The 25,527-nt window shown below is 25.6% G+C and overlaps 2 protein-coding genes and 1 long non-coding RNA gene across 4 annotated transcripts in view; 1 reads left to right on the plus strand and 2 right to left on the minus strand.

Moving 5' to 3' along the window:
- Positions 1–25,527, minus strand: part of LOC136076787 (NACHT, LRR and PYD domains-containing protein 3-like) — a 107,074-nt gene that overhangs the window by 56,740 nt on the left and 24,807 nt on the right. The gene's annotated exons all lie outside the window — the stretch shown is intronic.
- LOC136076786 (uncharacterized) lies at positions 4,667–16,166 on the plus strand. The gene is made up of 13 exons (XM_065790236.1): positions 4,667–4,810; positions 5,367–5,497; positions 5,761–5,821; positions 9,110–9,314; positions 9,575–9,744; positions 10,309–10,501; positions 10,749–11,187; positions 11,258–11,335; positions 11,445–11,600; positions 12,026–12,583; positions 12,660–12,842; positions 14,373–14,571; positions 14,648–16,166. The coding sequence occupies exons 2-13, from the start codon at positions 5,417–5,419 to the stop codon at positions 16,153–16,155; spliced, it is 3,831 nt and encodes a 1,276-aa protein (XP_065646308.1). The 5' UTR covers positions 4,667–4,810; positions 5,367–5,416; the 3' UTR covers positions 16,156–16,166.
- Positions 22,031–23,327, minus strand: LOC136076419 (uncharacterized). Its single transcript, XR_010636257.1, has 2 exons — positions 22,923–23,327; positions 22,031–22,380 (listed from the first exon to the last, which is right to left on the minus strand). It is a non-coding gene; the product is annotated as an uncharacterized LOC136076419 (long non-coding RNA).

A 25,527-nucleotide genomic window follows, 5' to 3' on the forward strand; every position in this document is an offset into this window, starting at 1 on the left:
AAACTCGTAGCGCATTTCTAAGTAACTCAACTCAGCAAATATATTTTGCATCGTTTGAAGTTTTATTGCGCCACTCGCGTCTTTTCAAGTACCGCATTAAAATTAAAGTTATTTTATTAACGCGTTAAAAATCATACAAACAGTTTGTTTTCTTCTCACTACAACAAAAGTTACAAATAAAATCTAAGTTCTTATTTAAAAAATCATTTTTATTATTTTTTTTAAATATGAACTAAATTTTATTTTGAGAAAAAATATTTTTTCATGAAACGTAAAATAATGTTTGTTTACTTTCTTATGATTTTACAGTTGGTTTTTGGTTATTTTATTAACTGTTAATAAATTTTTTCTTATTTAATTTGTGAACTCATTTTACTAATGTTTTTAAACAAGAAAGAGTTTTTTTTTGTTGTTTATCAGTTACCAATAACATACTCGTGATCATAATTTATTTTCATAAATTAAACGAACGTCATTAAAACATTACGTGATTGAATTAACAATAAACAAAAGATCTTATTAATAAAATATTTACATCAAAATAAATCGTGCATTTTTTAAACTATTATGACTAAAAATAAATTTTATATTTAAAAGGAATTTATATATTTAATTCCTTAAGATAAAACTTAAAACACTTAATTTTTTTTAACTAATTTTTACCAACAACAAAAAAAATTATGAAACAAACTGTTTCTTTAACAAAAAATCTATTAGTTTACAATTGCGGTTAAATGCTTTTACTGACGACTTTATTTCTTCTGAATAAACGCCACGTTAACGACAATTAAAAGATAATTTAAATATTCTAAAAGATATAAGTTTTTGTCTAGCTCAAAACTGCTGAACATGTAGGCAATTCGCCTTTTCACAAGCAAAATGCGAGCTGCGTAACGCTTCTTAACAAGGCCTGCATATATATATATATATATATATATATATATATATATATATATATATATATATATATATATATATATTCAAAAAATATATATATATATATATATATATATATATTCAAAATATATATATATATATATATATATATATATATATATATATATATATATATATATATATTCAAAATATATATTTATATATATATATTCAATATATATATATATATATATATATATATATATAATATATATATATATATATTCAAAATATATATATATATATATATATATATATATATATATATAATATATATATATTCAAAATATATATATATATATATATATATTCAAAATATATACATATATATATTCAAAATATATACATATATATATTCAAAATATATACATATATATATTCAAAATATATACATATATATATTCAAAATATATATGGCAATTCAGCAAGAAATAAGAAAAAAAAAAGAAAAAAAATTATTAAAACACATACTAAACCAGTGATATTTTCATTAATGTGAAGTAAAATTAGTAGTAAAAATAATTGATTTGGTTAACGTGAATAAAAACCAAAATTAGGAATTATCTGAAGAACGAAAGCTGAAATAGAATTGAATATAAGTATCAAAAAATGAAAATAGGAATAGGATTAGGAATTATTACCGAACAAAAATTATTGAATATTATAAAAATTTTGATACAAATTTTTTTTTTTATTTTGACAATTAATTTACAAATTTTACAAACTTGCTTTAAAATTGACGAACAAGTTTGACCATAACGATGATATTTGGAATAACTATAGAATGTATCATTGGACCACAAAACTGGTCACGTGCTTGTCATTACGTTAAGTATAAATTCAATGCGTTCAATCATTTGTTATAAAATAAAATAAATATCTAAAGATTCTTAAGAGTTGTAAATCAATCACTAACAGAATAATGAGTTTATCAAGGTTGTTGGCTGGAAGGAAACCTGACAGTCCCATATGGAAATTCTTCGTTTACGATAAAAAAACTGACAAATCTGCGTGTCTAGTACAGGACATAAATAATGAGGGCTTGTGTGGCGCAACTCTCCAGTAACTTGGTAGCGCATATTCAGAAAATACATAAAGACACACACAAATGATACATGGAGGAAAAGAAAAAACAAAATGCAGAAAAAATATTTTTGAAACATAATTGATGAAATCAATTCTACATCTTCCCAAAATTGTAAAAAGACAAAAACCCAAACAATAAGAAAGTGCTTTGAACACCAAATCACTGCATGGCCAACGGAATCAAGTGAATATCAAGTGCGTCAGGATAGCATGATTGAAATGATTGTTAATACCAGCTTTCCAATGGTATTGCTTGATCAGCTTTTGTTTCTAAAGATGATAAAAATACTTGACCCAAAATTTAAATTGTCAGATATTAATTAACAAAACTAAACTTTGAAATTATTATTTTAAATTCATTCAATGCTAAACAATTTTTAAATGTTTACCTGTATTTATAGTGTCATTAATGCAATACTAACTGATGTGCATTAAATTTTAACGGATTTAAAACTTATATTGTAGGGTCCGCAACACTGAACAAGCAGATAAACGAATGTTTCCCCCCACAATCCGCACAACTGAAAGACTTGATGAATCGCACACGCAAAGTAACAATTTGTTTTGATGGTTGGACAAAGAAGGGTCTCACAGCATCGTTCCTTGGAATATCTGCTTGTTTCTATGACACCATCATTGATAAAACACGACATGCTTTCCTAAATTTGATGGAACTCCAACATCCCCTTAACGGTGAGATACTTGCTGAATGTTTAAAGAAATATCTTGACCAGTGGAGTATTATGAAACTGATGAGGAAGAGATCCAGTCTAAGTCAGAACAAACTGATTAATCCCTGACAGATCATATTCCCTATTGTCGAGTGCCCTGTATGGCTCACACAATCCAGCTTCTCATAAAACCAGTTTATGAATATTATAGTGCAACCATCTTAGAAATGAGACAAGTTGTATCAAGAATTAGGAAACCAAGTGTGGCAATTGAGAAACTTATTGACAAGTCTGGGAAGTCTGTGATTACTGACTGCACCTCGAGATGGAACAGTACATACCAGATGATTGACCAGCTGTTGAAAAGAAAGACATCGGTGAATGAATTTCTTACAAAAATTGGTACATATTATTTTATTATTTATATTATTAGTATATATGAATTATTTTCGGAAATTTATTAAATCTACAAGATTGCATCTTACCTTATTTAAACTAAAAAAACGAAAATGGTAATAAGATGTAAGAAGTTCATTAGTCATTACCAATAAAAAACAAGATAGGGTATATAGTTTTTAAATTAGGTTTACTAATAACACGGAAAGACTATATCCTGCCATTTAAATCACATCACAACAGCATGGAAAAAAGAGACATACATCAATGACAACTATTAGCTATTACAATTGTTGTTAGTAAACTTTAATTTCAGATGGTTTACTTAAATTTAGGAATCGACACATTTAAAGCAAGTGAATGGATTCATCTTCAAAGCATTTCTTCACTTTTGAAACTCTTTGCAGTACAAACAGATATACTTCAGATGGATACCCAGTCTTTTTCACAGGTTCTACCATCTATACTCAATTTGGAATGCCACCCACAAGAATATCCTACCAACAAGTCTTTGACAGCGAATCTTCTTGGAGATCTATGCCAACGGTTTCAATCAATTCTACAGCCGGACTAGCCAAAAACCAAACATACCCAAATTTGTAAAACACTAATATTTTTTTGATGATATGATATAAAAAGTGTTGATCTACTGCACAATATAAATAAAAATAATTAAATAAATCACTTACCATACCACCAGTAGAAAAAACTAAGCACATTAAATTAAAATTCAAATAAAAATGCCAGAAACAAAACTAAAACAACTAAAGTGTGCAAACAGAAAATACTAATAAATTTTCCACTAAGACCATTTAAACACATTGGTAGTTCCAGCACAAATAAACTAAAAACAATCAAATGGCAATATACCCTATTAAAAACTCTTTTAAAATTAAATAAAACAAAATAGAGTCTTTAAAAAACTCTAACGCTGTCATAGATACTTCATTCAAATTTTGTTAACTATTCTAAAGTGTAAGAAAAAGAAACAACCTGCGCAACTTAAAATCATAACTAAAAACCAAGTGATATATAAAAGTAGAAAATATATATATATATATATATATATATATATATATATATATATATATATATATATATATATATATATATATATATATATATCGCCTGCAAAATTGTAAAGATTTACCATTTAGTGAAGGATATAAGAAATTCTCTGAATAATAATAAAAGACAAAAATTGTGCGTGTGAAAATTAAAATGAAGCTCAGTAATGAATGTAAGATATTATAGCATAAAATAGTAATAATAATAGTAATAATATGAAAATCAGCAGATAAATCATATATTAAAAAAATATTGTAATAAGATTAACTAAATACTAAAATAAGACCAGATAAATTTTAGCCAAATAAGTGGTTAAAAAATTATTTTGGGTGATGTAACAATAATATAAGTCGTAGTATAAAAAACGATGTATGAAGCGGGAAAAAATATTGTTTAGAAGTAAAGTTTTCTCTACGGTCCGAATTAAAGGTAACTTTGAAACCATATATAAGAGAGTGTTCATGTTCCGAGATGGGATCATCCATTTAAGGTAATGAAGTTACGTAACGAATTCGTTTTGCGAGTCTATCACGCGAGTTGTTGACAAAGGTTGATAAATGTAATATAATCTACCAAATAATTATTTATCTACTTCTGGTAAAGCCTACTGTATAAAGCAAGAAGATATACTTTCGATAAGGATTACAAGTAAAGTACGCATATTTGTTTTTTTAGGCATTTGATATTCGAAAATCAATGTTATAGTACTTTCCACATTACTTTTCTAAACCACTCTGTGCCTCTTGAAGAAGCACTGGTTGGTTTTGAAAAATAAAGAAAAGTAAATAGAGGCTCTTGTATGCAAGACGCATGTTGGTGTGCAGGTATAATGTATAATATTGTAAACCTATGAAGTTATAATTAATTTTTGGTATCCTAACAATGTCAACTATTATTAATATATTCAAATATTTGCGTGTTCATTATTTCAATAAACTTTATTGCTATTCTAAATATTTAAATATATTGATAATAGTTGATATTGTTAGGAATCCTAACTTAGGATACCGAAATTTAATTACAGTCACAGAGGTTAACAGTTTGTATAGATTTTCCTAACATATAACTGAATTAAATCAAGTTCTCATAATACTTATGATGTTAAAATTAATTTTGATATTCTATTAATATCAACTATTATAATGTATTTAGGTTTTGAAAGATAATTTTTAAAATTATTTTAATAATTTTTTTACTTTTTATTTTTAGTTTGACACTAATCTTTAATTATTTTCTACTAACAATTCATATTGTTAACAATGGAACTCAATAATCCAATTAATATATTTGCCGTTCAAGATAATAGTAATAAAATTAGCCAGACTATAATTGATCATGTGGTATTATTATTTAATTATATTAATAAAATTTATTAATAATACATTAATTATTTATTTATTTCATTATTATTCAGTATAATTATTATCATGTAATTTTAGCTCTTTATAATGAGTGTATTTTGTGTGTTGATTTACTTGTCAAAAGATTTTTTTGAATAATTTTATTATTTGCATAACTTTACCTTGCTTTTTGAGATAGATGATATATAATTTTACTAAATAAAACTTCAATAAATTGATCATTGCATCATTATTATATTCAGATTCCAGTGGAAGATGAATATAGTGTGGATTTTAATGTAAAAAAAGATGAAGACAAAAAAGGTAAAACTTATACATATTATCATGCATTCTGCACATATATATATATATATATATATATATATATATATATATATATATATATATATATATATATATATATATATATATATATATATATATATATACATATATACAGCCCTCAGATTCAGGAAAAATGAAGTGAAAAAAAAGACGTTTGACACAAAGGAGTTATGATATGAGATAAGGTCACTTTTTTGTGTAAACTTTACTATATAATTTTTTGTTTTTCTGGTTTGTAAATAATAAGGTGAATGTGCAGGTGGTAAAGTAGTCGGAAAATAAGCTGTTCGTTAAGAACAAGTTATCTTCTTAACAGATACCTTCGATGCATTAAGTTTATTAGATGAAGTGCAAAAAAGTGCTACCATTAGTAATATACAGATGGCATTATAAGATTATGGCTAATGAAGTTAAATATGGTAAATTTAAGTTGGTAAATGAAAAACATGAATTACAAATCTCAAGTATATATATAGTATATATATATATATATATATATTATAATATATATATATATATATATATATTATATATATATATATATATATATATATATATATATATACATATATATATATATTGTGTATATATATAAATATATATATATATAAATATATATATATATATATGTATATATATATATATATATATATATATATATATATATATAAATATATATATATATATATATAATATATATATATATATATATATATATATATATATATATATATATATATATATATATATATATATATATATATACATAAATTATGTTAGTGTATTCTACAAACAGAGTGCTCAATGTTCTTAAAGAACAGAGCTATAATAAATTAGTAAAAACAGTAATCTAATTTTTTCTTTCTTCTAAACAGTGTTTCTGCATCAGTAGGTTTATCAGGAAGAATTCTTCCTTATGAAGTGTTTCTACTAATTTATATATAAATATATATATATATATATATATTTATATATATATATTAGGGTGACACAAATTAGGGTCGAAAAATGAAATTTTTAGAAAATCTAAAATCGCAGTTGCTTAACCTGTTCTACAACATTCAGTTAGTCTAAATACAAAATTTTATTTAATTTTCTTCGTTGGAAGTGCTACATGTAAGTTTTCAAATATTGAGGATTGCCTGAACTTTATGTTATTTTTACGGGTTAAAATGTGTTTATAACTAAATTCTTGTTTGATCTTTGATCTAAGAAGAAGAAAAAAACACTGTAGTATCTTACAGTTAACTATTATTTTACATTAATTTTCCAACTCTCAGGGCCGGCAACACAGAGTGTCGTCGGCCCTGAGAATTGGACAAAATAATGAAATGTGATCTAATAATTTTATCTAACAATAACAGCTGATAGAGCTTCTACCGAAATCTCTGATATCTTAGGAACTGGAAATTTTAAAAGCTTCTCAATGAATAAACGCTTAGCATCTGCGTTCTTATGAGGATCACCTAGCGATGGTATGACAACTTAAGGAGACAAATACCAAGTGTGGTTACTCATGCTTTTATGAAATGAGTTTCCAACTTCATAATCCCATTTTGTTTTAATTGTTTTAGCAATTTTAATTGCATTAAAATCATTTAGAACGGCATGCTCTGCTTTGCCTGATTTAAGAAAGGCAGGTCCATAATAAATAGCAACAATAAATGCTGCCCTTGCGACCATGTTTCTTTTCAGGAGTCAGATATTTAACGACTGTGGATGTCATATCAAGCATTAAAAAGTATATTGTATTGGCCATTAACCTTGCATTGCATCAGGCGCCAGGCTGAAAGATGTGAAAATTATTTAATTTCTCAGATTTAACGTTCATGTAATATGCCAAATATTCAACAAGATGCTTATAATCATTTCTAAAACATTGTTATTTTTGTTTAATATCCTTTAAAAAAAAGTGTATGCATGGAAAAACTGTTACATACCTGGGGAAAATCTCTAGTTCTAGTGCTTTAGTTACAAACTTTTTAGCTTTCAAATAGTGTTTGCAGATAATAAAATAAAGATAATAAAATAAAGTGAAGAAATAAAAAATGCTTGGAACGTAAAATTTGTCAAATTTACATGTAGCTCTTCCTGATCACTTAGGAATCAGAAATTTTTAGTCTCTAAGTTTGATTGAACCGGAAAATGTACTGCGGGTTTTTTTTTGTTTTTTTTTTACACATTTTGTGCCACTCTAATAAATTTATATATATATATATATTTTTTTTTTTTATACCCAAATATATATCTTTTTTACCCAAATATACATTTATATACAGTAGTGGTATAGTGGTAGACCACTCGTCTTATAAGCAAGAAGTTCCGAGTTCAATCTGAACCATATCCCTGGTAGTTAATTGCTGACCTCATTTTTCCTAATGCCCAGGACTGATATATTAGAGTGTGACATCTGCCCCCTATATTCTAAAAAATATCTGTTCATATTCTTGAAACATTTTATTGGTTCTCACAAACAACTTTGTTAAACTTGTATAAAAATTTTTTTATTTAGGGGGAGCATCAGATCCTTGAATGCTTACCAGGTCCCTCATATTATATAAAAAAAGTATTTCAAAAGTATGTCATGTTGGGTTTTGAAAATTATTTAATACTTAGAAATTATATAAAAATTAGAAAAAAAAACAATCATTTTAGAAAAAAGTTATTAGGATTTTTATTTGGAATTATTATCATAAAAATTAACTTTTTCCATTTTTAGTTAAAAAAGGTAATTTTATTCCATTCAACTCTAAATTTTCTAATAAAATTTTGATTTTTTTAATAATAATAATTATGATTTTTTAAATTTTTTTTATAATTTTGCTTCTTTTGAGACTCAACATGACACACTTTTGAAAATCTTTTTTTATAATATTAGAGGCCTGGTAAGTGTTCAATGGTCTGGTGCTCCCTTAAATTTTAAAATTTTTAAGAAGTTGCTTGTGAGAACCTATAAAAAATTCTAAAAATATGAACAGATCTTTTTAGAACAGGGGGCAGATGTCACACCCTATTATATATATATATATATATATATATATATATATATATATATATATATATATATATATATATATATATATATATATATATATATAAATATAAATATATATATATATATAAATAATATATATATATATATATATATATATATATATATATATATATATATATATTTGGGTGGTTGTAAAAACAACTTTTCATGCTAACATCCCCTAAATGTGTTCTTAATTATAAAACAATACTGGATTTAAAGGTTTCATTTAGTAATGATAGCAATGAAGAATTTAAGTAAATGTGGTAGCAGCATTGCAGTTGAAAATGCGTTGGTGCACAATATCATTATGATTCCTCCAATTCTTCAGGTAGAAGAATCTTTACTATCACTTGGTAGTCATGGTAATGTTGATGGAGTTTTCTACTGCCTTTTAATTAAAGTTAACGCTTTAGGAAAGGAAATTTCTTTGGCTAGGTATTTTTTTTAATTTACTTTTGGCAAGTATTTTTTTTCGCTTGAAAAACATAGCATTTTTTTTCTTTAAAATAATGGTCACTTTAAAACTTTGTTTTTCCTGTTGATTTATTTAAAAAAAAAATTTTTAGGATTTTAGAAATAGTTTATTGTTAGCCCTCATAACTTTTTTTAATTTTCCAGTTCTTTGTTTTAATTTTCAATTTTCTTTTTCAATCTTACATTGTTTTATACTTTTTTTCAATTTATTTGAACATTAGATATTTTGAGTTTGGCAGTTTTACTGGATATTTTGATAATATTGCACATGGAAAGCTGAAAAAAGATTTAGGGGTTGATGAAATTCTTCCATATTGTGTGTTTACAATAAAGGATGTTGATATGGAACTTGCTTTAAAAAAAGAAACTTTTGGACACAGACCTAAGAGTGGTATTTGATTAGGGATTTTTATATATTCAGTAATTATATACATATATATATATATATATATATATATATATATATATATATATATATATATATATATATATCAGGGATGCGGAGTCCCAAAAGGACTCCGGCTATATATCTCTACTTTTTCCAAGTCTGTAGTGTTCAGAAGCTCTAAATATGATTGTTGACTTATGATCTGCTATAAGAAAAAAGTTCTTGAGATTTAATGACTTGAAACTTATTGTTTTAAGCCCGGAGTCCTGGAGTCCCGGAGTCCTTGCCGCCATTATACCTAAGGACTCCAGGTTCAAAAAACGGTTGTTTCTCTAACCTAAAAGTCTTAATTTTTTTCCTATTAGTAGTCCATAAACTTATCTATATTTTTAGAGCTCCTGGATACCAAAAACTAGGATAAAGTAATCTTTTTGTGACTTTCAAATCCGGAGTCCTTTTTGGGACTCCGCATCCCTGATATATATTTATATAAATTTTTATCTGAAAACCTAGTTTTTGTATTTACTTAAATTTTAAAAAACAATATTTTGTAAGGTTTTTTTATAGGTAGCAAAAGTCGTATTCACAAAAGCAGAACTTTTAATCGTTTGATATATGAATGCAAAGGTGGCTTAAATGAGAGTTTGAAAAAACTAATAATTGAGCTTGATAAAAACAACTTTTGTGTTTTCTACCATTTAATTGCTGCTTGTCTTCTCAAAGACCAATTATGGGAGGGTGTTAATCAAGGAAACAAAAAGTATGTTGCTGGATTTTCTGTGATTTCTTTCCAATGTAATATAATCATATTAAAAATATATAAATATAGTATATAAAATATTAATAGTATATTCCCTAACAAGACTAAGTGCTTAATATTTACTTAAAAACTCAACATCTTAAATTCAAACTATACATAAAAAATAATATTTAATATTAATGATTTTCTTTATCTACAAACTTTTCTGAATTGGTTGGTTTATTTATCTATCAACTAACTTTATTAGGTATTTTATTTGCCAACCTTCAGAAAAAGCAGAAGAATGGGAGACTTCGCTTATGCTTCATCGAAGTAACCCCCAAGGAGCTTCAATGTATGGAAAACTTTGGACTTCTTTATTAGAAAACCCATCATTAGAAGCCCAATTCAGAATTCTGTCAGATCTTCCCAACCATCATAAATGGATGTGGGATAATCTTGTTAAAAGTGTAAAATATGAGCAGAAATTTTCAAATTCATGCCGATATTTTCCTGGTTCACCCAGAAACAGAATTCTTCAGGCCTCTTTTTATCGAGTCAGCTCTGATAACATTATTGTATCAATTTTAAAAAATGTTTTTGGTGTTGAAGAGACAGTTACATATCCTTCTAGAAAAGAAAACTTATCTCTAATAGTGTCAAAAGCAAAAAAGAGAAGGATATCTAAAGAGAGTTTTCTTGACCAAGTTAGTATTTAAGAAAATTCCTTTATTATAATTTCTATTATTTGTTAATTTCTTTATTAATTTGTTGTAGGAGTTGCAATATAATGATTTGCATTGTGGAAAAAAAGTGGTTTTAAATAATATTGGCATCACAGATTCTATTAATGAGGTATTTTGAATAGCAATTAAATTAAATCAAAATAGGATATGTTAAAAGTTTTTTTTTAAATCTTTTTTTTTCTTTACTTTAACAGAAAACAACACAATTTTTGTTTCAGGTTAACTTGGTTCAGCATTTTACCAAAAGAAACAGTCTGTATGAATACTTTTGTGGTGAACTTTTTAGTCATGGCGTTCTTGGTTGGCGTGTTCGAAAACCATCTCTAAGTATATGTGTTATGAACAATTACAATCACGAAAATGGGAATTTTCAAGTAGGTTTAAAATTTGTTTTATCATGCAAATAGATTTATAAACAGTATATAAATATACATTTATATACATATTACATTTGTAATTGTTATTCAAATTTTATATGTTTATCAAGTTAAAAAATCGTATTGCTGCCATATCCCAAACCTTCAAATTATTAATGGCAAACATTTTAAACCATTAAATCAGTTTAATAGCAGATTTAAAAATCATGTTTGCATATATTAGAATATATATATATATATATATATATATATATATATATATATATATATATATATATATATATATATATATATATATATATATATATATATATATATATATATATATATATATATGTATAAAATAAAACAAAATATACATTATGTTTATAAGTAATATGTTTAATGTAATAAAAATTTTAAAAATTTTATTTCTAAATAAGGATAAAGAATTTGTTCATGTAAAAGCAGAAACAATGTGTTCTACTACAATATACAACTGTTCCTGTAAAACATTCTCATCGTGTGTTTTTTTTCAATCAGAAAAATTGACAAATGTAAATAATTGCTGTCATTGTCGTCTGTTAAACCAGCTAATACAAATGCTTGATAATCCTGATTTCATCCCAGAAAATAGTTTATTAAACAAAAAAAAACTTATGGATAGTTTAATCTATCTCAAATCAAATGTTTTTGAGTTAATTTCAAAATCTGGAGTTGAAAGATATTCGGTAGTTGCTGATTCATGTGCTTTTGTTACAATTTTTGAAATTTCAAAATCATCTCGCAAAGTAATAAAATGTCACGATTCATTATGTCAAATATCTGAAGGAAGTACTCGTCAAATTAATAATCTACATAATGGTTGCTTATGTCCACATCTAAAAGTCTTTAGAGAATATTTTTATCTTGTTCAAAACACAGTAGAATCATTTTGTAATGACAAAGATAAAGTGGTCTCTTTTGATTCTGAGTTAGAGGATAATCTACCAAGGGATAAGGTTTTTAGTTGTTTAAATTTTTTTTTTTTTTTTTGCTTTTACGTTAATTTGTTGTGTAAAATCTTGTTTTTATTAGTGGGAAGATGTTTTTGATGTAGCATCTGGTTTATGGACATTTGGAATTAATGCCCCAAGTAAAAAAACTGTTTCTAATGATCAATTTAATGAGAAATTTAGCAATGACATAGTAAAAAGACAGTCTGCTACCAATGGATATTGTTTTATGCCTTCTGTTGTTCTAGACAACTGTGACTGTGGTGTAAGAATATTTTTTTAAAGTTTTTTTTTAAGTAAAAATAGTTGATTGTGATTATTTTAATGAATTGTTTTTACAGATAAAACAATTTTCTTTTTTTAACCGATAACCTTTTTTTAACACTTATTACATATATAATACATTTTACATATATTATATATACAGATATATACAGATAAAACTCATTTTTTAGACATTTTACAGATATAACTCATTTTACAGATATAACATTTTAGATATAACTTTTTTTTAAATTTTTTTAAAGGGATCTCTAAATACAACCAACATGATTTAAAATGAAAGAGTATTTAAAAAATGTTGTTGTTTTTTTTTGTGCTGAATTTTAATAAGTTCATACTTACAAAAAATAGTTGCAAAATTCACTCAAAAACAATGCCATTTTAATGAATTGTTTTTTGCATTAAAACTTTATTAATAGTAATAAAAATGATTCTTAGTCCATCACATTAACTTTTAAATATCGACTTTAATTTTTTCTTTAGTGTTTAAGAGAAAAAAAATTTTAAAAGTTAAAACTAAGTTAAATTTTAATTAGTTTTGCAACAAAAATATCATTTAATAGAAAGAATTTAAAATTATAATTAAGTTTAATTATAAGTACAACCAACATGGTTTACTTTACAAACTTTAAAACTTTATTTTATAAAATGGAAACAACAACTTTTATTTTTAATTTGAAATTGGTGTAACATATTTTGTATGCACAACTTTTATGAACAGATCTAGATGAGATAATAAAAACAGTATAAAAAAATAAAAATAAAATAGCATGAGGTAAATAGAAAATATGATATTTAAAAAAAAAAAAAAAAACCTTAATATGTACACATTTATTATGTTTTAATACTTTTTTTTTATACTCTTCCATATGAAAGCATACGTTAATAGTACTTAGAAATCTTTTTAATTTTAATTTTTAAATTTTTAAAGTGCAGTTATAAAAGTATTCTAATCATGAGTATTTAAATATTAAATGAGGTAAAGCATAAGTTTTATTGTCAGGTCACCCTGCTACTGGTAACATGTAATCAATTACGACCTGCTTTGAGGCTGGTGAGTCTCTTCTAATGTAATAATTCCAGTTTATGGATAGGAGATGCTTACAAACCTTGGATGTTAATCTTTTTAGTAGTACAGTCAACTCAATATCTTGAATACTTGATCTACAAACACATGATACCTCAAACTCTCTGTTTCAAACTTTTTTTTAATTCCTTTAGTATTAGGCTAGGCTGGAATTTTTTTTGATCTCAAACTCACCATATAATGTCTTTTTTACCAGTCCTCTGAGAGTTTCAGATATCAAGAGTCAGGAATAGTAACAATTAAAAAAAGTATTAACAAAAAATATTCTCCGTCCTGATTTTCAAAACATACTAACGCCAGAATGGGCATCTATTTGTATTGCTTCAGTATTTCAATTCTTCATTCTACTGCAAAAATTGCTTCAATTTTTCCATGAATAATGATAATCTATTTATTGACAATGATTAAAAATTTTTTTAATTACAGGCTGGGTGGGTATCTGAATCTGTTTTAACTGGTTATACAGAATTTTACCATAAAATTAATATGTACACAGATCGTGAAGTAATTGAGTGTGATGTTTTTATGAGAAAATGTTTATCCAATACTTGTACTAGTTATTGGGATGGCTGTGAAGACTCTGTTTTTTGTTTGTCTAAATCCACTTGTGCTGGTTATGAATTAGGTAAATTTCCAAAAAAAGCTATCCTTTTCATTTGCTCATTAACTGAGTTAATTTTTTGAATTTAAATTTCTTTCAGGTTGGGAGTTTGTTGATTTTGTTTTGTCCAAAGGAACATTCAGTGGTTTTGTCAATTTTTATTCAAACAAATACAAGCGTAGAAGTACCTCTTATTTGCCATTTATGTCTACACAAACATTTATTGATTGGTTTTTCGCTTGGGCCTCCCACATGCACATTGATTTTAGAGAAAAATGTCATATGTGTCCAGAAAATCAACAAATACCAGTTTTGGCTTGTGATGCAACAAAAATAGGAATTAGCTTTAAAAATTCTTTTGTAAAACCTATAGAGTCAGCTGAACTTTATGAGATTTTTCCAACACCATTACGGCGGCTTGATAGATCGTTTATTTTTAATTCAGAAAAATTAGATTCTAAACAGTTTTCAGAAGCTAGAGCTCATTTAAAAAAGATTTGTCTTTATATTCTGTCTGTTGAAAACTCTGATTATTTAAACTTTGATGATGATACATTGCAGTTGAATTCAGTTCTTGTGAGTTATATTCCTGCTGAATGCGTACCATCATTTCAGCTAATGACTTCTCAATCACCTGTTCCAAATATTTTGCGATGCTCCTATGCCAAAGTTTTTAAAATACTAGCTGCTGATAGCTCCCTTGATTCATTAATTCCATTACGATTCACTAATGAAATTGCTTGCATATGTGAACATTTTTTATCTAATCTAGGTGATTGTGAACTTGTTGTTAAGTTTTGTTATTTATTGCGTCGCTTCTCTCCTGAGCTAGCTAGATTAGTGGAAATATCCTCTAACTACAACAATACACCTTCTGGAGATATTTTGTTATTAATACAATACTGCTGTAACTTTGTGAAAAAAATTCATATTAGCGATGTCGAACCAAATAACGCAGAAGTCATTGAAGGCACTTATAATCCACCGCGATATGGTAGAGCATATTATTTTGAAAAGCATGGATGCCAGATAAGGAAAATGCGAACATTTTCAGCAGATAAAGGTTCCAGTAATAACATATTTGATGATATTCCATCAGAAATCTGCAATAAATTGTTTCCTCAAGTATCTAAAAAAGGTGTATCTTTTCTTTTTTTATGGTTTTGCCCTATACATGGCCATTGTTATGGATTCCATATTATTCCAGGGTCTGAGGGAAGAAAGGACCCACATGCCTCATTGTATACACATCTTGAAGTTGCTCCAGAAAATATTGTGTATGACTTTGCTTGCAGCTTGTCAGAGTTTTGTCACAACCGTGAGTCTGGATATTTTAAAAATACCTCCTTTTTTCATGATGTATTTCATGGCTACACACATAAATGTGCTGAGGTTTTTCGGTGTAATCGTTTGGGGAATTTTTATCCAATAAATTCATCTATCTGCGAACAGTTTAATAGCTTTTTGCAGAATATAAAATATTCTGCTAAATTAATGACACAAACACATTTTTGTTTTTATCTACAATTTTTTATTCATATTTGGAATCAACGTAAAAAAAACTTATTTGAAAAAAGAATTATTGTATCAGAATGCACTAGAGAATAGCTATTGTAGAATATTATAAATAATTTCGAATATATAGAATAATATAAATAATTTTGAAAATCTTTCACATCGTAAGTAGATGTATTATTATATATTTTATTAAAAAACATTGTTAAAATTAAATCAAAGTATTGCCAGTAATAATTAAATAATTTAACAGTTTATGTTATAGTATAGAATATAGAATAAAAATTGTATGCTGACTGATTGTCTTTTTCAGTTCATTCCATTAATGGAATACTGAATTAGACATTCAGATAGCTCTGTATCAACATGCTACTTGCAAATGCCATATTTCACATAGTACGATAACAGTCTAAGTCAGTCAAATAAAAGGTATGATAAATGTCCTTTACTAATTTATTAATTAAATAATTTTTACTAAATTATTATTATTTACAATAAAAAAAAAATTTCTATTTATTATACACCTCAGAGGTGAGTAATAGAAAGAAAAAAATAATATTGATCTTTATATTAAATGAAATAATTTTTTTTAGATCTGTACATATTATATAATGCAACTGCTAGTAGCATGCTGACATTAAGCTATGTGGTTGTTTTTTTCGGTATATCGTTTATTACTGGATTAAACTGAAGCAGACAATCATTCAGCAAAAATTGACTTTTCTTATGGTATAAGATGGCAAATTTACTCTAACTTATTTAATCATTTGTTGCAATACAATGTCGTAAGTTTCATATCTTGTCTGTTACCCCTCCTTTTTGAGTAACATTTTACTGGTAATTTTTTTTTTTTTTTATTAACATATTGAGATTAACATTTTTAATTTATCTGAAGTTTACATTTTTAATAAAATATTTGTAACTTTTATTAAAAAAATTTTAGTAGGCATTTTAATGGATAACAATTTTTTAAAATCTTTTTGAAGTTCAGTTAAAAAATCTTTTTGAAGTTCAGTTATTCAGTTATAGTAACTTTAGAACATTTCTAGCAGAATAAAGTTGAATACAGTTGTTTTAGTCTTTTTATAATAAGGAAAGAAAGGTTTAATTTAAGTCACTTTCTTTGGATATTAAAAAAATGTTGTATACACTAATAACGTAAATTGTTTGACAATAACTTTAGTTGCTATGATTTTTATGTTTAAATTTATCGTTATTTAATCAAACATAAAATAATGTTATTGATAATTTTATAAAATCAAGTTTTTATCAATGTTCTTTTTTTAATTGTGTTAAGAAATTTATAATAAAGTTTGAATATTGTTTTATCGTTTTTCTATATTCGATTTTGACTTGTACCCCAACCAAAAATAGCTCTAAAAATATATAAAAAAGTTGTTCTTAACAAAATAAGCAGTAAGAAATAATTTTTAATATAACAAATATTGAGATTTTAGAAGAATTATTAGAGAAATAAATTATTAAAAAATTAAACCGTAGATGTGAGCGTTTATCGTAGAATATAGGTTTTGCGTAAGTATAGCGCCTTACCTTGATATACTAAAATGTCGAAACTGTGAATAATTATCAAGGGATCGTCCATAAATTAGGCAACGCAAAATATATTTTATTAACAGAAGTTGGATATATTAGGCTCTTTTAAGCGGCAATTTTCATTAAACTTAATGGGCTATGATTTTAGTTCAAATAAAGACTCTGCGAGGGAAACCTTTTGATCTTTTTTGATGGAAGAAAGGGAGGAAGAGAATATGGGTAGGGTTTAATTAAGATAGAAATTAAATTAAGTTTTATTAAAAGTATTTTCATGACTTTATCGAAGCGCAGGGCCGTACTCAGGATCGCCTTAACTAAGAAGCATTAGTCGAAAAGTGTTTTGGATGTCGAAAAGCAGTTTGGACCCTTAGTCGGTAAATGTCAAAAAAGGGAGGGGTTTGTTTTGGTCGTGATTTGGTAAAAGAAACATTTTTTACCATATTCGAAATGTTGAAACTCTTTCAACAACAGCAAACAATTATGCAGGAAATAATGCAACAACAATCGCAGCAGCAAGCGACAATGTTAGAATTAATAAAACAACTTTCCAAAAAATAATTGAAATTCACTTGAATGTGACTGATATTTTATTTAAAAAAACTTATTTATAAAAAGTTGATTTTAAAATTCAAACCATAAGTGAACTAGTTTTTTATTATCGTCTTTTATTTTTATACAAAATATTATTCAAGTAAAGGTGGATTAATACCAAAATAATTAGATGTCTGCGAACCGTATAAACAACTTCAAGCGTTATTTATTAAGGCACAAACTATATACATTTTTTCCACAGCATTTAGGAAGAATTTTAAGTTTTTCCTAAAGTCTAAAAATTTAAATTAGTTTAAAATATCTCCAAATAATCATTCAACTGACTCTCTGACTTCACTCGTTCTCTTGTTCCAAATTTTCTGTTGTGGAGACAACATTGCACCTTTAAAGCCTGTTTGTAAATGCACTCTAAGAGGATATGCGGTATCACTATAAATACATAAGAGATTACCTCCAGTATCAAATAAATGCTGTCCTTATAAATTTAATAAGTTAATTTTGAGTCAGCTAATATTCCACTATCGTATTTCTTTCCCTTAACTGATCCAAATAAGTTAGCTATAAGGCCATTTGGAGCAACTATATATATATATATATATATATATATATATATATATATATATATATATATATATATATATATATATATATATATATATATATATATATATATATATATATATATATATATATATATATATATATATATATATATATATATGTATATATATATATATATATATATATATATATATATATATATATATATATATCACTATGTAGAAATCTAAATTTACTTTTGCATTAATCATAAGACATGAGTTCTAAACAAAATTGCTTATAACTCCAAAAAGGTAACTCTGAATTCTTAGACAAATTTAATTTGTACAGTAGTAAAACTTCCACGTCGTCCATGATATTTGATTCTAATGCAAGTAATGAACTATTTCTAACATTTCTTAAAGGAGCCATTTTTAAATTTTTTTTGTTTATTTCAAGATGTTTTCTTTTTTTTGAAACGAAAATTCGTAACTAACTTTATCCGAATACCGCAAACACAAGTCGCAACCGCTCAATTCAGACCTTTGTCGTCTCCGTTACCGTTTTCATATCGTAAGCTCTCTATTTATTACTTAACCACAACTCAAATTACGTTTACACATTAGCATTTTTTTTTTCCATTTTTAGGCCTTACATTTTAGTATTTTTTTTATTACTATATTGTTTGGGTGCACTGATTTTTTATTTTTGTCATCGTATTAGTATATTTTTAAATAGCCTTCTAATAATCTTTATTTTTACCTTGAAAACTGTCTAAACATGCTTTGTTAGAAAAATAACTCTCCTCTAATCTAATGTATTTTGTTTTTCCCTCAGGCGTTCACTTCTCGTGAGTAACCATTTGACAAATTTATATCCCAAATTTTTCAAATAACTTGTAATTTACATTGTAGTTGTAAAATAAATACGTACTTTAAAAAAATGAATGTCCGTTGTTACTTTTTTTACGTATATATATTACAATTGATTTTCAATTTCAATCAAAAACTCTTGCATAAAAATCTAATAAAACAAAATACGAAAGCTAAATTCTAATTTTTCTAAACAAAACTATTACTACTTACGTTTTTATATGACACACTAATCTCCCAGTGGGCGTTTTAAAAACGTTCAAAGAACGTTTTTAAAACGTTCTTTGAACGTTTTTATTAGGTTTAAACCTTATATAAACGTCTAAAAAACGTTTTAAAAACGTACCGTGCCCACTGGGCTGTATCAATTCTAATTATTGTCATACTTCATTGATATTAAACTCAACATCAAATATATATATATATATATATATATATATATATATATATATATATAGTATATATATATATATATATATATATATATATATATATATATATATATATATATATATATATATATATATATATATATATATATATATATATATATATATATATATATATATATATATATATATACAAATTAGTAAAAGCACTTATCTATATTTCGTCTACAGTCTGTTCACCTTTGTCAGGTCATCAGGAAGGCTTTCTGATGAACCCGGCAAAGTTTATATAAGTGTTTTTACTAATTTATTATTGGTCTTTTTACTTACTAATTTATTATTGTGGTAGACGGCTTAAAAGGTCAGAAAAAAACGATTTTTCGAAAGTTGCATTATTTTAAACAGTTACTGTTGCTGAGTCTAAAAGATATATATATTTTTATATGACTTTTTAAACGCGACTCTTTATAGTAGTCAAGTTTAAAAAGTTTTGAGAAAGTATATATTAATAATTTATAAAATTTTTTTATAAAGTAAGGAAAATGAATTTTTTAATAAAAATTACAAATGTTTTATTAAAAATGTAAACTTCAGATAAATTAATCAAGAAATAATTTTTCTAATTTACTTCTTTGCTTTCTTTATATGAAAACTTTTATAAATGAATAATATATACTTTCTCAAAACTTCTTAAATGTGACTGCCTGTTTTTTCCCGCGCAAACTTTTTTCACAGATTTCTTCACGCGAGAAAAAAAAATTTTAACAGAGTACTTTTGTATTCAATAGCCATGCTCATAGCAACGGCCAGTTAAAGTTAGAAATAAAAAAGAAATTAAAATACAAAAAAAGAGCAACTAGGGAGAGGTTCAATATTTTGGATTATGTATGCTATTGACGTCCTTGTAAAGTTACGGAAACTTAGGTGGGCAGTACCCCAAAAAACCGGCTTTTTTTTTTTTCAAAATTTAAATTTTTACAATTTTCCTTCATTTATTATGTCTACTCTTATAATAATAAAAAAAAAGTTTATAAAAGTAAGTTAAAAGGCCTGAATAGATTAGGTACTGTATCATAAAGCGTCTTAGCAACGGGCCTTGGAGATATATTTCTTGCAATATCTTGAAAAATACAAGTCTAATTTTTATAGTTTTTTTTTGTGCTTATGACTAAATTGTTCCTTAGAAAGGTTTTATTGACCAACATAATAAAGAAGAAGATGTTGCATACAGTAGCGGTGGTTTTTATTGTGTAAAAAACTTAATGTAATTTTAGCATTTTTTTAAATTGCGTTTTTTTTGCGATTAACTTTTTGTGCATTTTTTAATTTTTTAACAAAGATAACTTTTTAACCGCTCAATGAAATTTTTTCAAATCTTCAGCAATTATTCTTGAGTGTATTTGTGATGTGCTGAACCAAAGAAAATCAACTTTTTTAATGTTAAAGTATTAAATTTTGAATTTAAGCAAGCTGTACTATACTTTTTTCTTTTTATTGATATAATTTAATGATTTTAAAAAGTTATTAAATGTTGTTTATTGTATAATTTTTAATTCAGCACATTTTTTGAACATATATAAAACTACTTATAAAGTTTGGTTTGTAAAACATGAATGGTTAACTAGATATTCTTGTTAAAAAAAGTCCATTTCCCCCCCTAAATTTTGCTAATTTATGCGCATAATTACCAAGCAGGGGTTAAAAAAAATTAATTTTGTTACTTTTTGAAATAATTTAATTTAACACTTCAGAAAAACATGACGTTCCTAAAAAATATCAAATTTTAAATTTTTTTCCTCTTTAAGGGTACTACCACCTTGAGGGAGTTAGTTAAGGGAGTATTCCAAAAATTCCGGGAATTTGTTCCATTTCTGGGGAAAAACCATCTATATAAAACAACAGCTTTTATATCCTAGGTAACATTTTGTGATTCCAGGTAACATTTGCTTATACTTGCCGTATTTAAAATGAAATTTAGCAATTTTCCCAATAATTGCTAGAAACCTATTTGGAATAAAAAACAATGTTTTACCCCCCAGACACAGACAAAACTGCAAATAATATTTTAAACAATATGATATATTATACAAAAGATAATGAATTTTTTAATATTAATGTATGCTTGAAAATCTTCTTACTATCTCATTGTATTCAACTACGCTCTTAATTTTTCACGATGAAAGTTTTCATCAGACACAACAAACATTCTCTGTTTAGGGTTTTATAGACTACTTCATGTGCTCTTGTGTAATCGATGCATATCGATGTACTTTTCTAGATTTAATTTGATTATATAAAAATCTTTATTGCAATTATATCTTGGATATTTAGTTTAAATGGAAAGATGGACTCCACAAACTTATCTTCTTTCTAATAGGTATCAAGCTTCATTCCAAAATAACATCCAGCATCTAAATCAAACAATGGTTAACCTAATATTAAAATATTAAAAAGAATAACACTAACATATTTGCGTATTTTAACATTATGTTAAAATAGAGATCGGGTATATCGTCCCTTATAATTGTAGAAAATTGGATTAAAAAAAATCAGTTCCAAAAGCGTTTGAAAATTGAAAAATTAGCTGAATTCATTAAACCTCCTCATTATTTTGAATGAATTGATTAATTTAAAACATATATGATATTTATTGCGTTTGAAAATTAAAAAATCATTAAACCCTCTCATTATTTTAATATTTATTTATTTTAAAATATTTAAATAGGATTACCAATTTCATAAAAAAAAAATATTTTAAAATATTTAAATAAGATTGCCAATTTCATTAAAAATAGTCAACTGCTATCAATTAGAGTCCTGTAAAAGATAAGAAAGATTTAAAACGCTATTCTACATATAGATTCTACATATTCAATTTGGCAATATCCAGTTGGATATTGAAATTAATACTATTTATAAAAAATATTCAGTTGAGTCTATCAAAACAACTTACATTATAGCCGGTTAACAGGTTTTTTTAAGTAGGATTTTTATCAGTAAGGAGATCAACAAATTTGTATTCAAGGGGTAGGAATTATGTTGATTATTTCTTCAGTCAATTTCGTATCTAACAAACACGGATTAGTGACATTCTTGAAGTATTGCATCTACCTATGAGATACGCTATGAAATAGATACTTTCCAAATTTAACTCCTTTGATATTAATATGCGCATCGATAATTATATTACAAAAATATTTAAAAATAAATTAAATTAGATTTTAAATCACGCTTAGGAAATAAAGTACTTATCTATAAAGTTGGTATGTTTCAGTCAAACATTACACCAATCCCTAGATAGTCAATTAATGCATACACACTAGAATGCGCCTATACCAGTATAAGTACGAGCACTCTGTTGCGTAAAATCCCTAAATAAATCACTTGATAAATCAAAAAGAAATAAAATAAAAAAAAAACAGTATAAAACAACCAAAAAAGTTAAAACAAGAACATTCATAAATAAAATAAACATATATAATAATATATATTAGTTAATATTTTTCCCTAATAAAAACAACACTTTTAAACAAAATATAAAATAGTGCTTTTTTTTTCATTTTTATAGCAGTAAAATCAATTTTTTTTTTAATATATAAAATGATTACTAGTTTTAAAAATTTAATACAATTTTGCTTCATTATAGACTCAGGTTGACATACAATTAAACTAGAATATAGAGCATAGTTGGATCCAAGATCCGGAACCCAATACCTTGAAACCCGTGCCATTTTTTTGAAAGTCTGATCTGGATCTATTTGGTTTGAGTATTCAATTCCATGTTATTTTTAAATAAAATTACATTTTATGTTCATATTACATACCATTATAGCCTACACATAGTTTTAAACTGTTGCACTTTGAAGCATATTAATTCAAAACTATTTAGAAAAACAATTTTAAAATGACTTTCCAAAAATTTAACAGCAATGATCCTGTTTGGGAGCATTTTTTAAAGTGCAAAGTAAACAAAACTGCTCAAAGCAAAACTTGTAACGCAACCGTAACAATCAAAGGAGGCTTCACGAGTGTAATGCAAAAAAGATAACATACATTTTGTACAAGCAAAAAATACTATAGCTAATATAATAACCGATCTTATTGCAATTTCTGGACTTTCAACATTGTTAGACATTTAAACTATTGCTAAAATTAAGAGGTTATGAGAATTTGCTTTAGCCATAGGATAAAAATACTAGGGGTGTCCCGGATAGGTTATCCAGCCGGATATCTGGGTCGGATTCTATATTATCCGGTATCCAGCCGGATAATAAAATAATCCAGTTAGTTATACCGGATATTATATTGTTTGTCAATAATAAGAAAATGATAAGCTATTGCTGCAGTTTTAAAGATGCACACTTTAGGCATGATCAAATCATTTGGTAATTGATAGAGTTATAGAACCTAGAACACAAACTTTAACGTGTTCATCTTTTTGAATAATCTAATAATTAATCTAAATTAAATTAAAAAAATGATTCAATACAAAATTGTTCAAGTTGAATTAAGAACTAACTGTACAGAAGAACTAAAGATTTTATCACTAATTTATAAATTTATTTGCATTATAATGCCAACAACATTTCGTGCTGAGGTAACAGCCTTGATTGCTTTTTCTGGATAAATATTTCCATATTCAGAAAACAATCTCTCTGAAAATACAGAAGATGCTGGTGGTGCTAATAATTTAAGGGCTTAATTTTTTAGCAGTGGAAACTTTTCTTCATATTTCCAATAATCTAAAGCATCTTTGTTTTTATCTATAATAGATTGATTAAAGAAAACATCAACTTCTTGAGCAGCTTGTACAATGGAGACTTGATCTGAATTTATACGACCACCATTTTCTGAAAAATGATTACAAATGAAATTACAAAATACAAATTTTGTAAAAATATTATAAAAATTAAGATAAAATTGGCAAAGCAATTTTTATAAACAACTTACAAAACTTTTACAAGAATTAAATATAAATATGACATTTAAATCAGTTATTTATAATATACAGTAAAATGTTATAATAAAATAATAATTGAATGAATTTTGATAATAATAGTAAAAATTGATAATTTTATTTAGTTTTGACAAACTATGAATAAACGACAGGTTTTTTGTAAATTTTCATAGAAACAGAAAAAAGTTCTTACCTTCATTTCCTTCATATTCTGCAAGTTCTAAAAAACAAGAATCAAAGTCATTATCTGTCAAATCAACTTTCTTTTTTTTGGCTTTTGGTGTCAAATGATTGGAACTAGAAGCAATATTAATAATTTCTGGCGATAGTTCATTTTCATTTCTTTGATTTTTCACTACAGTCTCTAATAGCATTGATCTTGCTTGCTCTCTTTTCTATCAATAGGGAAGAAATTTGAGCTTGTAGCGAGGATCAATAATGGTGGATAAAACATATCTCTCATCATTTGTACTATTATCTATATTATCTTGAGAAAAGAATCTGTTATTTAAAGATGCTAGAAGATGTTTTGTTATTTGAACTGTATTATCTTTTTTGATCAACTTTTGATAAAAACTCTTTGTAAGTTCATATATTTGGA

The sequence above is a fragment of the Hydra vulgaris genome, chromosome 02, assembly GCF_038396675.1.
Source record: "Hydra vulgaris chromosome 02, alternate assembly HydraT2T_AEP".
Classification (NCBI taxonomy): domain Eukaryota; kingdom Metazoa; phylum Cnidaria; class Hydrozoa; order Anthoathecata; family Hydridae; genus Hydra; species Hydra vulgaris.

What these genes read in the sequence shown, in the direction of transcription:
- LOC136076786 (XM_065790236.1), top strand. Translation starts at nt 5,417, where the DNA reads ATGGAACTCAATAATCCAATTAATATATTTGCCGTTCAAGATAATAGT. An exon ending in AAAAGATGAAGACAAAAAAG is followed by an intron (nt 5,822 to 9,109) that starts GTAAAACTTATA and finishes GGTTTCATTTAG; the next exon opens with TAATGATAGCAATGAAGAAT. An exon ending in GTTAATCAAGGAAACAAAAA is followed by an intron (nt 10,502 to 10,748) that starts GTATGTTGCTGG and finishes TAACTTTATTAG; the next exon opens with GTATTTTATTTGCCAACCTT.